The sequence below is a fragment of the Symsagittifera roscoffensis genome, chromosome 4 (genome assembly GCF_963678635.1).
Source record: "Symsagittifera roscoffensis chromosome 4, txSymRosc1.1, whole genome shotgun sequence".
Taxonomy (NCBI): Eukaryota; Metazoa; Xenacoelomorpha; order Acoela; family Convolutidae; genus Symsagittifera; species Symsagittifera roscoffensis.
The window spans coordinates 62,314,309-62,330,177 of NC_087065.1; the positions used below are offsets into that span (position 1 = coordinate 62,314,309).

Consider the following 15,869-nt stretch of genomic DNA (forward strand, 5'->3'; position numbering starts at 1 on the left):
AGATGGTTTCTTTCTTGGAATGAAATCATTTTAGAGCAAGGATGTTCTAGTTATGTAACCTTTTTGAAGAGTAATGGTCTAAAAAATTGAACTTAATTGACCTGTGTTGACCTATTTAGCATAACAAAGAGACGAAGGTTCAACAATCATCTATCGCCTGCTTTTCTTTACTCTTTCTCGAATCTGTGATTATGTAAATGGTACTCAAATATTACCATTTGCGATGGTCAAAATAATACGATTATTGCCCAGATGAAAGTCTTTAAAAAGTCATGCTAATTCATAATGTCTCTTTTGGCGTTTGTGATACCAAAATTTTGAACGAGTTTTTTCTTTTTCATGCCTTCAGTAAGGTATTCAAAGAAAAATAGTGCAGCTAAAAAATTACGGTGAATTGGAAATCTTCAGCAAAATCAAAGAACGGTAATATTCTTGGCAAGTGTGTGGTAAATGGGTTGTAAGGCAATTTTATACATTGAAATCAAAACAGAGAAGGGAAAGCTTTTTTGCGCTTTCCTCATTTTGGATGGAAGGCACAGTCTATAGTTTAAATTGGCGTCTTAGAGTCGGAATCCTAATTAGTGTTTCCACGATTGTTCATGAAAATTTTTTCCTTGTTTTTGTTCCGACTTTCGATACGAAAGTAACGGAATATTTGTGCTCGGGGTGGGTTTTTTTTCTTCAGACAAATTTTGACTTTTTAACTAGCCTTTTTTGACGGAATTTTTATAACATTCAAAAGGTATTGTTGTCCTGAGCTTAAATTTGAAAAAATATTTCACCTGTTCATTTTTCGTAAAGTTATGAGGGTTTAAAAATTGCCATTTTGGCCATTTGGGACAATTAACGCGCGATATATTTCGCGCTATTAACTGTCAGCGGAGATTTAATCCGTCTTAGAAATCGTTCCAAATTGGTTGAAAGAAGGTTATTTGCCATAATTGATGTGTTACAAGGAGCGAAATCTATCGTTTTGAACTTTATCTGGCGTGTGGGGGGATAATTTTCATTAAAAATTTCAAATTTTAGAATTTTTTTTTTCATTTTATTTTATTACATTTAATTTTTTATGTTAATACTGCTCCATAAACATTAAAAGGCAGTCGGAACATTCAGGGCTTCGCCCTGATACGAGCAGTTTTGTTCTTTTTGCTCTTACGATATATATTTTTCAAATTTATGTTTTTTGCACATGCTTAATTGTCTTTGCTTCCAAGATATGTTTTTCTACAACCTTTTAAAGCTGACTTAAAAGCTGTACCCGTGATTTAAGCACTGATTTAGGCATTGTATACATAACAGGCGAGTTTGATTTTCTGGTTTTGTCTCATTCCGTTTTTTTTTAGTGTTGACTCATTCAGTAGATTTATTTCCCGATTTATTGTCTTAAGATGATTTTTGTCGCACTGGAAGGCTATCCTGGGGCTTCTGTTGAAAGTTAAATGCGAAAGATTTATTTTTAACATTTTCTGCTTTTTTAATAACTGTTCTATTCGAAGTATATTTTATCTTGTTTGTTCAATTTTCAACTCATTTTTATTTAAAGTTTTTTTTGGAATTAAAGGTTTCGTTATGTAGTATTTTGGCATATCAATCTCACATGGCGTCAATTTTTCGGCAAAAAAGGTTGTTTTCATGCTGAGAGGGTTAAAAATGTTTTATGCTCAGGTTCTTAAGACATTGTTTTCGGCACAGTGGTCGTGTACCCAATAGTGTTGGCTTAGTTTGTTCAAATTTTGTTCAAATTTTAAGATAAGGCCGAAAATTGTCCTTCTTGACATGATTTCTCTGAAATGAATTTCTTTCGAGACAAATCGTGATATGAAATATTTAGTAGATTTACTTTTTTATAATCATTCCCGCTCTTACTGCCGGCTCATTTTTGTCGGCTAATTCTTCAGGCTATGTTTATGGTGTTATTTGTATTGGCTCCTGTAAAGTACAACTTGTTTTTTTATCTTTGTCTAATTGGAATAAATCAAATAACAGTAGAATTCGGACTTTTCATCATTCTGTGCAATTTACAAACGGTTTACTCGATCGTCTCCTGAGCAGTTTAATGCATTGCAGCCAAGTTTAAAACATGTGCAGGAATCAGATTGAATTTGTTGCTCCTCTGTATTTTTCTAAGTTTTTTGTTGATTTTTAAAATATTCGCAATACGCGACAATTTTCTTGATTTTGGTCGTTTTTCAAATCTTACAATTTACTGTATCGCTCCACTTCGCCTGTTGGTTTTGTTTGAATGGTCAATTCGGGTGAATTATTCTCTCCCCTTTATATGTATTCTAGCCGAGTTATTTTTTGTCAATCGAATTAAAGTTGGTACACTGAATATGTTTTCCGCAAATAAGAAAGACTTTTTGACTTCTTTAAAAATTATTATTGTTTTTTGGTTAGTTTTTTCTTTGAAATGTTTCTTCGAAGTTCTACTTTTTTCGATTTCGTTGGTTTTTATGCAAATGATAAAAGTTTTCCCACTCAAGTTTCTTTGTATGTGTTTTAAGGCAAGTTTTTTTTCGATTATGTTTGGGCTGAAGCCCAAAGATATCCACAAAAGGAAACAAGACTGCTCGTATAAGCTTGTTTCAACCAACTTGGAACGATTTCTAAGACGGATTAAATCTCCGCTTACGCGTTAATAGCGCGAATTATATCGCGCGTTAATTGTTCCAAATTAGTCAAAATGGCCAAAATGGCAATCTTTAAACCCTCATAACCTTACGAAAAATGATCACAGGTGAAATATCTTTTCAAATTTAAGATCAGGACAACAATAGCTTTCGAATGATATAAAAATATTCCGTCAAAAATGGCTAGTTAAAAAGTCGAAAGTTGTCTGAAGAAAAAAAACCCACCCCGAGCACAAATATTCCGTTACTTTTGTATCGAAAGTCGGAACAAAAATGTTTGGCTAGTTGAGAAGATTTTTACAATAAATATTCCAGTTACAGTCAAAGAATTGAAGTTTTTTTTTCGTTTTAGATTTCAGACATATGTCAGTTGAGGCCCACCATGATACGTGCTCGCTACACAGAAATTTATATCAAAAATCGGATCTCTCTAACTAGCCTCCCGCCCTGTTATAAAAAGGGGGGATTCGTTACTTCGTACAAAATTCACAAGGGGCAGGATTTTCTCGAGGGGCCGGGGGCAGCGGATTTTTTTAAAGAAATTTTTGAAAATTTTGTCGACTTATTTGGTAAACATTTTTTGGCCTGTTTTTTTTTTCAAAATCTTGCCTGCCGCGCGGAAAATTTGTTTAAAATACGGTCTTTATAATGATTTGGTAGTGATTCATAGTCGAAATTAAATTTGGTTGACCGAAAAAAAGGGTTTCGTCTGAGATTACTCAATGATTTTTGGAAACGAGTTTGATTATATTTTTGGTGGTTAACCGATCGTAATATGTTTAAGGATGCTGATGGATCTGGAGACTGAGGAAGGGGTGGAGAAAGATCGATTTCTGGCCGAGGTAGAGGTGGACCCCCAACTGAAAGACAGAGTGTCCCTACTCTACAGGACATTCTACAACAGAAAGAACACTGTGCAACAGGACGACATTCTCTTCTCAGACGAGCACTTCTCAATCGACCCTCTGGTACATTCCAATCACACAACATTTATATATATTTTTAGTTGTGCTCAAACAATTTAACAGTGCTGCAAAATGAGAGTTTTTTTTGCATTGCTCTGTCAAAAAAGATATAATTATCAAGTGTCCATAAACGAAGTTTGTTGACAATATTTAGGTAGGTCATGTGGCTTTTTTTCCACAAACAAGTGTAAAAAAATAAATTGTTCAGTTTTTGCTTTTTTTTTGCAGTTTGAGTGTTTATTTTTTTTTTTGAATTTTTTTGCAAATTTATTTTTTGCTAGAAGGAAAGTAAGTTACGCTATCCAATAACAAAATGTAGATGGTGCAAAAAATTTAATTTTTCTTAAATTTTTAAAGCATTTTTTTTTCAGATTTCTCGAGGAATTCAAAATTGATTGATTGATCCGTTTTTGTTCCGACCATTTGAAAAAATGGGGTAGGAACTTAGTATTCGGGTGTGTTTTAGTTTTTTCTTTTTTGTCTTTACGCAAACTCATGTACCACAAATAATCACCGGAATGGATCGAGTGATATATCATACTAAAGATTTTTCGGTTGTGATTCGAACGACACAAAAAAATTCAAAAATTGTCCCAGTATGGCGAAAAACAGGTTTAAAGTTTTTTATTTTTAGTCTAAATTCGAGCGAATAATGCTAGCGCGCAGGCTTACAATAGCTTATTACACTTGTGAGCTTGCGGGTGTTAATGTATTATTACGAACCTTCTGTTTTTCTAAGCTAACTCGCAAACAAAAGTGTTCATGAAAAGTGTTCACCAATTTGGAAGTTGTCACTGCAGCATTGAAAATTGCATAGCATGATCTCTGCTTTATTTGTGGCTATTGTTTGTTTTTAATTAAGCGTCCGTGGCTGATTGGTTAGTGCGCGAGACTCATAATTTCTAGGGCTCGATAGTTCGTAGGTTCGAAGCCGTGACAGAGCCGATTTTTTATTAATTCGAGGCTTATTTCTACTTTTTCCTGTTGCACTTTATAGAGCCTCTTTGTTTATCCTCAATTGAGGCTTTGAAAATTGAGTAAAAACCTCAAAAGTTCAAAAAATTTCTGCACACAATTTTAAAAATGGTTTGATTTGTTTTCATTTTTTTAATTTTGCTTAATCAATTTCTACAAAAACTGTTGTAACTTTTGATACTTCACTATGACTGTCGAATGTTCCCAAGTTCCAAATTATTGGTCAAAATTTGGAACTTGGGAACATTTTTAAAGCATTTAATTTTTCTTAAATTTTTAAAGCATTTTTTTTTTCAGATTTCTCGAGGAATTCAAAATTGATTGATTGATCCGTTTTTGTTCCGACCATTTGAAAAAATGGGGTAGGAACTTAGTATTCGGGTGTGTTTTAGTTTTTTCTTTTTTGTCTTTACGCAAACTCATGTACCACAAATAATCACCGGAATGGATCGAGTGATATATCATACTAAAGATTTTTCGGTTGTGATTCGAACGACACAAAAAAATTCAAAAATTGTCCCAGTATGGCGAAAAACAGGTTTAAAGTTTTTTATTTTTAGTCTAAATTCGAGCGAATAATGCTAGCGAGCAGGCTTACAATAGCTTATTACACTTGTGAGCTTGCGGGTGTTAATGTATTATTACGAACCTTCTGTTTTTCTAAGCTAACTCGCAAACAAAAGTGTTCATGAAAAGTGTTCACCAATTTGGAAGTTGTCACTGCAGCATTGAAAATTGCATAGCATGATCTCTGCTTTATTTGTGGCTATTGTTTGTTTTTAATTAAGCGTCCGTGGCTGATTGGTTAGTGCGCGAGACTCATAATTTCTAGGGCTCGATAGTTCGTAGGTTCGAAGCCGTGACAGAGCCGATTTTTTATTAATTCGAGGCTTATTTCTACTTTTTCCTGTTGCACTTTATAGAGCCTCTTTGTTTATCCTCAATTGAGGCTTTGAAAATTGAGTAAAAACCTCAAAAGTTCAAAAAATTTCTGCACACAATTTTAAAAATGGTTTGATTTGTTTTCATTTTTTTAATTTTGCTTAATCAATTTCTACAAAAACTGTTGTAACTTTTGATACTTCACTATGACTGTCGAATGTTCCCAAGTTCCAAATTATTGGTCAAAATTTGGAACTTGGGAACATTTTTAAAGCATTTAATTTTTCTTAAATTTTTAAAGCATTTTTTTTTTCAGATTTCTCGAGGAATTCAAAATTGATTGATTGATCCGTTTTTGTTCCGACCATTTGAAAAAATGGGGTAAGAACTTAGTATTCGGGTGTGTTTTAGTTTTTTCTTTTTTGTCTTTACGCAAACTCATGTACCACAAATAATCACCGGAATGGATCGAGTGATATATCATACTAAAGATTTTTCGGTTGTGATTCGAACGACACAAAAAAATTCAAAAATTGTCCCAGTATGGCGAAAAACAGGTTTAAAGTTTTTTATTTTTAGTCTAAATTCGAGCGAATAATGCTAGCGAGCAGGCTTACAATAGCTTATTACACTTGTGAGCTTGCGGGTGTTAATGTATTATTACGAACCTTCTGTTTTTCTAAGCTAACTCGCAAACAAAAGTGTTCATGAAAAGTGTTCACCAATTTGGAAGTTGTCACTGCAGCATTGAAAATTGCATAGCATGATCTCTGCTTTATTTGTGGCTATTGTTTGTTTTTAATTAAGCGTCCGTGGCTGATTGGTTAGTGCGCGAGACTCATAATTTCTAGGGCTCGATAGTTCGTAGGTTCGAAGCCGTGACAGAGCCGATTTTTTATTAATTCGAGGCTTATTTCTACTTTTTCCTGTTGCACTTTATAGAGCCTCTTTGTTTATCCTCAATTGAGGCTTTGAAAATTGAGTAAAAACCTCAAAAGTTCAAAAAATTTCTGCACACAATTTTAAAAATGGTTTGATTTGTTTTCATTTTTTTAATTTTGCTTAATCAATTTCTACAAAAACTGTTGTAACTTTTGATACTTCACTATGACTGTCGAATGTTCCCAAGTTCCAAATTATTGGTCAAAATTTGGAACTTGGGAACATTTTTAAAGCATTTAATTTTTCTTAAATTTTTAAAGCATTTTTTTTTTCAGATTTCTCGAGGAATTCAAAATTGATTGATTGATCCGTTTTTGTTCCGACCATTTGAAAAAATGGGGTAGGAACTTAGTATTCGGGTGTGTTTTAGTTTTTTCTTTTTTGTCTTTACGCAAACTCATGTACCACAAATAATCACCGGAATGGATCGAGTGATATGTCATACTAAAGATTTTTCGGTTGTGATTCGAACGACACAAAAAAATTCAAAAATTGTCCCAGTATGGCGAAAAACAGGTTTAAAGTTTTTTATTTTTAGTCTAAATTCGAGCGAATAATGCTAGCGAGCAGGCTTACAATAGCTTATTACACTTGTGAGCTTGCGGGTGTTAATGTATTATTACGAACCTTCTGTTTTTCTAAGCTAACTCGCAAACAAAAGTGTTCATGAAAAGTGTTCACCAATTTGGAAGTTGTCACTGCAGCATTGAAAATTGCATAGCATGATCTCTGCTTTATTTGTGGCTATTGTTTGTTTTTAATTAAGCGTCCGTGGCTGATTGGTTAGTGCGCGAGACTCATAATTTCTAGGGCTCGATAGTTCGTAGGTTCGAAGCCGTGACAGAGCCGATTTTTTATTAATTCGAGGCTTATTTCTACTTTTTCCTGTTGCACTTTATAGAGCCTCTTTGTTTATCCTCAATTGAGGCTTTGAAAATTGAGTAAAAACCTCAAAAGTTCAAAAAATTTCTGCACACAATTTTAAAAATGGTTTGATTTGTTTTCATTTTTTTAATTTTGCTTAATCAATTTCTACAAAAACTGTTGTAACTTTTGATACTTCACTATGACTGTCGAATGTTCCCAAGTTCCAAATTATTGGTCAAAATTGTTTTATCATACCAAGCAGAAAAAACAGCACCAACTTGAAAAAAAACCGTTGTTTTTGTATTTCGTAAGACTATGGTTGGAACATTCTGTGCAACTTGCACCGTAACCGGTTATCCTTGTTCCTATTCTGACTTTGTTATATCAACAAAAAGTCAACAGTATTTTTTTTTGGAAATTGAAAGAGCAAATACACATTATTGAGAAAGAGAAAGTGAACATTTCTATTTGCTCTATTAATTTCTAAAAAATATTGGTGACACTCTGTTGATATAACAAAGTCCGAATAGGAACAAGGATAGCCGGTTAATGTGCAAGTAACCTATATGCACATTCAGGTCGTTTTGTTCAAAAATATTTTTCTATTCAATCGCACTCACTCATTTATTTCGGCAAATAGTTTTCGCAAGCAAATTGTGTTTATCTGATCAAAAAATAATCTTGAGTTCCAATCATAAATAATTTTGAAAGCTCAATTAGCTTCAAGGTGATTCTTTTTTTCTCTAAAAATTATATATTGAATTGTTTTTTTTCTTCAAATTAGCGTTTTTTTTTGCGGGGGCTGCCTGTTGAAAAAAAACTATGCAAACGCGTTGAAATTTAGTGAACTAGGCATAATTGGCCACGCACAGTTGTCTTCGTAAAAGCAATAACAAACAAAAAAAGAAATTTTAAAATGTTTTTAGAACATATTTTTGCCAAAGAAGCGCTAATTGTAGCTCCAGAAACTAGTTTTCCTTTTAGTAAAAATCATGTTATCGTAGACAAAATGACTATTTTTCATGTAAAAAACTTTGCTCGACGTTCGTTTCACTCTCTCAAAAAGATTTCAAACCGGTTTTTCTCGACTTTGGGACAACTTTTTTAAATGTCGTTCGAATCGCGGCTGAAAAGTCTTTAATATGATTTTGATATGATCAACCCATTTCGATGATTATTTATGGTACCTGATCTTGCGAGGAAAATAAAAAACTAAAATCCACCCGAAGACAAAGTGCGTCCCCATTTTCAATGGTCGGAGCAAACATTTTCTGAGAAAATTCAATTGGTTTTTTGGTGTCAATTAGTTTTTTGACGTTTTTCGATTTCTATAGACTTGTTTCGTCTGAAGCAATTGTCCAGAATCTCAGCCTCGCCTTTGTATCGCATCTTTTGTAGATAGTGCTTCGTTGTTTTTTTTCCGATATTTTATTTTTTTTGCGTTTTAACCGTACGTGCTCTTTAGTGATTGTTCATTCAACCATTTGCTGTTGCCTCGAAAACTCATAATGATAATTGAGAAAAATTATTAAAATCTGATATTAAAAGATGGATAATTTAAGTTGAATTCTTGTTAGTTCTTAAGAAAGGAAAGTGTGTTTAGTGCGCCTTGATAATTACTATAGCGTCATCTCAATCGTCTAAAATTAACCTATTTTTATGTGGTTGACTTGAGTTGTTGTATCGCAGGAGGGCGACATCTTCCCTCGGTCTGACTTCGACATCAGTCTCGTATTCCGACCGAGGACTGTTGCCGACTACACAGCTGTAGCTTTCTGTGAGGTGACTGGGAGGGAAAACCGAATGCCCCTCAGACTCAAGGGGGAAGCACTTGGACCCAAGGTAACATTCACACGTTCTGACAGCAGTAATCAAATTATTACACAATCTTATCTACCAAAAAGGCAATAAATTTGGAAAAAACCTTAAAATCTCCAATGTTGCGAGAATAATTAAATTGGCGAAAACATGTTAAACTTCTAATTCCAATCATGAATCTATGTTTTAGGTATCACTTTCTTATGTGGATCTTAACGTCGGAAATGTGTACATCAACTCCACCCACCTTTTCGAGGTCATCCTATCAAATAAGGGGGCCATAGATGCCATCTACAGTATCCTCCCCAACACCTCCGTCCATGGCTCCTGCTTCTCCTTCGACCCCGTCGAGGGTCTGGTGTTGCCGGATAGTCACCAGGCCATCACGATTAATTTTGACGCAGTATCCTATGGAATATTTGCAGAGGAGTTTCTGTTCGCAATAGACGGGACAGCCGAACGACTGAAACTTCGAATCATGTAAGATATCAGGCTGTCATAACAATGGAACTAGTCGTAATACGTCTGTTTGCTCTCTGCTAAAGCTAGAATAGTAAAACATAAAATAAGTTTAGCTTATGTTCATCGTTTTATAAATCAGATTTTACCAAAAACAACAGTTTTTTTTCAAAAAACCTGTACTTGTTTCAGCGGTCACACTATTGGTCCAAACTTGAGCTTCAACGTGCCTCAGCTGAAATTTGGCTCTGTCAGTTTCGGCTTTCCGTCAACAGTCAATGTGAAATTGAAGAGTGAGTCTGTGATCCCATTCGAAGTGAAGTTGCGAGTGCCTTCCGATGGCACGGTGTCTCCTCGAAGCGGCCAGCTGACGGAAAGAGACGGCGTGGTGAGCACGAGAGGGGGTCCCAGAACCGACACTAGATCGGGAGCACCGAAGGAGTTCTCAATTGAACCCAGTGTTGCCAACTTAGATCCAAATGAGACATTAGATGTTTCAGTTAGTAGTTGCAAATCTTCTACGTTTTCAATCATAACGAATCTATGTCCGTAACGAAACATTGAAGCTACTAAAAATCTATCATATTTGATGTTATTGCTTTTAATTAGTTTGTCATTTCAATGTAATTGTTCTAGGTAACCTTGACAAGCAACTCTCTTCAAAAATATGACACAATGTTAGTCGTGGACGTCACAGATGCAGGTACAGATATAGTGTCTCTGCCAATCAAGGCCAGGTGTGTGGTGCCTCCAGTAGTGTGTGACCCCCGCTGGATTGACTTGGGCAGGTGTTTCCTCAGATACCCCTACCTGAACAGAGTGACATTGGTGAATGATTCTGATCTTTCGACTAGATATGAATTGATGCCCCAAGTAGCGGGTGACAGTCTTCCCTTCAACTTCCAAAGCGACCGACCTAAGGTATGTTTTTTGATAAATAATTTTGCAGTTTTAGTTAAATTTGCTAGGCGATTACTTGTTTACTCCTGTTGATTTAGGGCATCATCGGTGGTAAGAGTAGGGTGGAGGTACCAGTGACTGTGACTGTCAATCAGATGGGCAGGCATTCCTTCCCTGTCCACTTTGTGCTCTACGGCAGCAGAGAAGCACCCATCGTGAGTCAATTGAAATTGTAACTGAGTTGATAGGTTATTTATGAAAGTGGAGAAAAAATTCAATGACTTTGTCAAATTTGGACTCGGTGAGAGTTCATCCGTCACGACAGTTGATAATATTTCGAAAACGCGCAGTTTTTCTAGAGGCAATATGAATCCAAATTTAAATCTTTTCACTTGAGTTGCTTGTAACATTGGACATCGAATTTTTCGTTCACTAAACCATGGTAGCTTGCCTTTCTAGCTATTATGCTAGCTTGCCTTTCTACGGATGTAACTTTGTGCATTTCTGCGAGTCTCTTCTTAAGACCAACTGTCACTTTTCACGAATCACTGCCTCTCTCTAACTTGATCTGCTGTTTAGCAAGCGACTATTGAGTGTTTCGGAGAGGGTCCAGTGGTTCACTCCTCCTCATTCGAACTGGACTACGGATCCATCCCAGTACTGCACAACATCCACAAGAGACTGACGCTATCCAATGAGAGTCTGGTGCCTGCCTACTTCGCCACTAGACTGTTGAGTGGCAGTGCGTCCGTGTGGCACTGTGAGCCGGAGTTGGGACACATCCCTCCTGGGGATAGTGTGGATGTCAGGGTGGTCGCATACCTCGATGACTCCCTCAAGTTAGTACAGCGTGCTTTTCGAGTGTGATATTTTTAAAATTCTGGACACAGAAAATGAATAGTTCACCATTGAGGGTTGCTTAAAATGTCTGCCTATGTTTTCTGTTCGTTAGGTTAAATAAGCGACAGTGCGGCGTCTTGTTTCTTCTCATTTCTCCATTCGCAAAAATGGCACCAATTTTGACATTTGCATTTAGATTTTTTTCTTTTTTCTTTGAAATGAGTTCAAAACCGCTGATAATTGAAAAGTGTCGACCGATAGGGCCTTGAAGTCAGCTGTATTTTTTTTCGACTCAATTCCACTCATTTTGATGATGAATATTTTGAGTGGTTTAGGTTCAAAGACAGACTATTCATAGACATAGAAGAGAGTAGTTGTATCTGTGTGGAGTTGAATGCCGAGGGCCATGGCTCCACCATTGTGTCCGATCCCCCTATTGGACCCACTCTGGACCTCAAATCACGCTTCTGGTAGGTCAAAGTGAAACCCACTCCACAATTTGAGATCTGATTACTTTGCATGTTTTGTCACTCCTAGAATATTATACACAAAGCTTTGCCTAAAAATTCGATTTAGTTGAAACCATTTTTCAAGTAAAATTGTATGAAACAATTGATATCTTTTCAGCAACCGGAAGTTTGAGTTTGCGTTCACGCTTTCGAATGTGGGGCGCAGACAGCAACAGATTTTCTGGTCCACCGAGGGTTTCGAGAAAGAGAAGAGACGTCCGGCAGACACTCCCCAGGACCCTGATGATCTGGCTGTGCAGAAGAAGAAGCAACTGGCGTTACAGGAGCAACCGAGGAGACCCCACTTCACACTTATACCCAGCAGGGCTGCCCTGGAGCCAGGAGAAAGTGTGGATGTTATTCTGGAAGGATACTGCGACAGGTAATCTAAGTTTCAAGGATTTTAATGGAAGCGGTTGTATGATTTGGAAACTCAAAGTTACTATACTGCATCTAACCATTCATCATGACTAGTAGTAAGTGAAATTTTCATCAATCTAGTCTCACTTTGAATTAAAAATGAATCAATTTTTTTTCTGAAACAATACGTTTTTTGCATCACTTAGCCTAAAGAGTGTTGAAAAGGGGACATTTTATGCTCAAACTTCAAACTGTTAGCCAGGAATAGTTAAATGTGTAAGAGCTAACTTCAGTGATACGTTAAAGGAACTGAAAATGAAAAGCAAACATAAAGCCAACTTTATTATGTTATTTGAGTTCATGTTTGTTACAGTGCCAAGGACGTGAAGGAGCGAATTGTGTGTCAGTCGATTTACAACAAGAAGACTGGCAAGCAGAAGATCATCGCAGTCGATGTGCTGGCCCACTTCATAGATCCAGCCATCAAACTGAGCCAGAAGATGATCCAGTTCAGACAGGACCTGCAGCCGCAGGAGAAGGCTGGTGCGATGCACGAAGAGGTCTGTATCGGCAACACTTCCTCCCTGTCTCTCACTGCCAAGATTGAAGTGGATCCCCCATTTGCACTTGTCAAGTTGGACTCCACCCTCACGCAACAATTGGTAAATGATAATCATCATAATAAATTGTTTTCAAGCAGATACTATACAAAAATTTGATTTACGAGAAACTTGGGTACTGCCTGGGAGAATCACCATTGAATCTACAGATCTGTTTTCAGGTGTATCAATTGGTAAATTAATGGTATTTTCCTCACGCTAGCGGCATGTTTTTTTTCGTTCAAACATACGTTCATTTTTCATTTTGTTCCACGATTAATTGCTATTTCGGATAGTTATTTGCGGCATATTTTTTCATTTTAATGATTTATAAAAAATTTTATGAATCCTGCATCATCACTCATACAAATGAAGTTTTGCCGTAGTTTAGTGGTTAAAACTAATGAATGAAGGTAACTAAGTGTTGTTGTGTGGTGATTCAGGAGTTGATTCTGGACGCTGGCCAGGAGTACCGGGGCGTGGTTTGCTTCGATGCCTCCCAGATGAGTGAATCCCAGAAAAGACACACAGTCAGGGCTGAGGGATCTCTCTCTTTCTCATATAAGGAACATCCGCAGAAGGCAAGTGCATTGTTTATTGGGTATCCACCTAAATTAACTTCATTACATAACTTTAATGTTAAAAGAGGTGTGATCGGTGCCTTTGACTCGCAATCAAGAGGCTAGTTTTTGGGGTTCTACTATAATCCGTGCTCGCTGCTTGATGATTTCCCGATTTCTAAAGTAAACCAGTTTGAGAACTGGAAAACAAAAAAAAATCTTCTCTATAAGGCTATTTGACTACATCTTGCAAGGATGCGTTGTTTATATTGTGATTTAAATGCCATTAGTGTTTAGTGTCTCGTAGCTTTTGATCGGATTTTACAAGTAGTTGGAATACCTTAAGGAGTATGTAAAGTTAATCTTAATTTGAGATCAAGTCACCTTACTATTTATGTTGCGAATTTTTCAGAACAAAGTCCTCGAATCTTCCGAGATTATTCAGGTTCGCTTATCACCAGCAATCAATTCCAGTCATAGATAGCTTCAGTCTCTTTGTGATGTAGTGTAGATTTTAGTGAATTAGTGCCCTTAAATCATCCTATTTCTACCCATTTCATACCCAATCAAATACATAGTGGCCACTCTTTGATGTGCTTTCCAGTGAACAATACTTTTCCCAGCCTACTTAGAATTAACTGCTATATCGGCCAGATATTGTTTTCAAGATTTTTCCTGTATTCTTGTATTCCAGTAGAAATTGAGATGTTTATGTAATGTTCAGGAAATAGTTCCCCTGGTGGCTGAAGTGAACTTCCCCAACCTCAGTTTCGACTGTTCCGACGTGGACTTCGGCTGCATCCTCAACGACACAGAGGACACAAGAGTGATCGTGGCCACGAACACAAGTCCACTTCCTGTCAGGTCGGTGACTGATCTGTCGTCAAAATGCCAACTAATTAATTTAAAAGCAGCGTCACCCAAATGCTTTATGAAATGGTCTGCTGGTTTTCAAGAACCGGTTTTTTGAAAACTATAGAGAACTGTCTGCAAAAGTATAAGCATTTTAGTAGCAGATTTTAAATGATTTCATTTGTGGCAAACTGGAACAAGACTGCTCGTATCAGGGCGAAGCCTTTAATGTGCCGACTGCGTTTTAAGGTCTATGGTGTTTAAAAAATGGATGAAATTTTCAAGAAAAAAATGAAAAATTTTAATTGAAAATCATCCTCGTACACGCTATATAAAGAACAAAGTGATATATTTTGCTTTTAGCGAAGTATTATAAAGACGAAACAGCTCGCCTCTATTCAATTTGGAACGATTTCTAATTCGGTTTAAATCTCCGCTTACACGTTAATAGCACGAATTATATTGCACGTTGGTTGTCCCAAATTGGCAGTCTTTAAGACCCCTTAACTTCACGAAAAATGATCACAGGTAAAATATCTTTTTAAATTTGAGCTCATGACAAAAATACTTTTCGAGTGATTAAAAAGGAATCTGTCAAAACTCTAAATGCATGATTTCCTTAAAAAGCGTTGAGTTGAAATAAATTATGCTTAAAATCGATAAGATAAAATGTAAATGAAGTAAATTATGCTCAAGTTTTTTTCCACCTAGGAAAATGAATCACATGTCTTAATGATGTCTCAAATAGAAATTTTAATTGTCTTGCAACTAGGTACCAGTGGCAGTTTGAGGCACCTGACCACCCTATTGTGGTACAGAGGGAACCCTACGTGCCCCCCTTGAGCAGCGAGAGTGGGGGGAGTGTGGGGACCACTGCTGTGTTGTACATGCAGATGAATAGTGACAATCAGTTGGAGAAGAGCCAGTTGGACGAAATGCAGAGTGAGAAAGGACGCAAAGATAAAGTCCAGGAACACCTGAACGAAGGTAAATTTATTCAAGCAGCTACTCAAGCATGCTGACCAAGCTTACCAAGAAAAGTGCGAATGGAGGTTGGAATGGCTCTCACTCCCTGCTTTTCTTTGCTCTAGAAAAACAAACTCTAGCTTCGTGCTTCCTCTTGATTCCGGAAAGGCACCATGCTTGCGTTAAATTTAACTCTGTAAATTTTTGTCCAAGCTAGAAAAAATTATAAAGATATATTTTCGTCAATGTGGGTCAATTTTGAGCTGGAACAGACGGTAGATGGTTATTTAGAGGCGGCAATTGGACAATAACCTTTTCAAAATGAGTTAAAATAACGTTGTAATTTTTTGTCTTTTTCTGGTTGCAAAAATTTGTTTAAGCTGCGAGTCATTGAAAACCAACGAACCAGTTCTCTATTTTTGTTAATATTGATTAGGTCGAAGTGGGGTTTCGACCGCAATTGAAGAGGCACGGAACCAGTTGGAAGACCAAACAGATCGAGTTGCCCCATTAGAAAGTGTTTCCCAGCCCATTCTAAATAACGGGGGAGGGGGAGATGCGATGTCAATCCAGGCAACTCAGCGAGCGGGTTCTGACCCACAAGGAACTGCTAATGTTCTGCCAATGACTAGTCTTGGATCCCTGGACACTGCAGCGTCGATGCCTGGATTCGGGAGACCAACAATTGCAAACTACTCTCAGGTACAAACTTCCATCTGCTCATCTGCACGTTGTTATGTAA

The 15,869-nt window shown here is 36.7% G+C and overlaps 1 protein-coding gene across 4 annotated transcripts in view; it reads left to right on the forward strand.

Moving 5' to 3' along the window:
* LOC134844021 (hydrocephalus-inducing protein homolog) overlaps positions 1–15,869 on the forward strand; it is a 79,806-nt gene that overhangs the window by 3,102 nt on the left and 60,835 nt on the right. For all 4 annotated transcript variants that reach the window (XM_063860471.1, XM_063860475.1, XM_063860474.1 and 1 more), the window contains exons 7-20: positions 3,418–3,601; positions 8,954–9,106; positions 9,273–9,562; positions 9,734–10,040; positions 10,178–10,462; positions 10,540–10,656; positions 11,021–11,280; positions 11,617–11,751; positions 11,909–12,172; positions 12,524–12,812; positions 13,193–13,330; positions 14,034–14,173; positions 14,934–15,148; positions 15,564–15,829. In XM_063860471.1, coding sequence (XP_063716541.1) covers positions 3,418–3,601; positions 8,954–9,106; positions 9,273–9,562; positions 9,734–10,040; positions 10,178–10,462; positions 10,540–10,656; positions 11,021–11,280; positions 11,617–11,751; positions 11,909–12,172; positions 12,524–12,812; positions 13,193–13,330; positions 14,034–14,173; positions 14,934–15,148; positions 15,564–15,829 — 3,043 coding nt within the window. The remainder of the gene's footprint in view (positions 1–3,417; positions 3,602–8,953; positions 9,107–9,272; positions 9,563–9,733; positions 10,041–10,177; positions 10,463–10,539; positions 10,657–11,020; positions 11,281–11,616; positions 11,752–11,908; positions 12,173–12,523; positions 12,813–13,192; positions 13,331–14,033; positions 14,174–14,933; positions 15,149–15,563; positions 15,830–15,869) is intronic.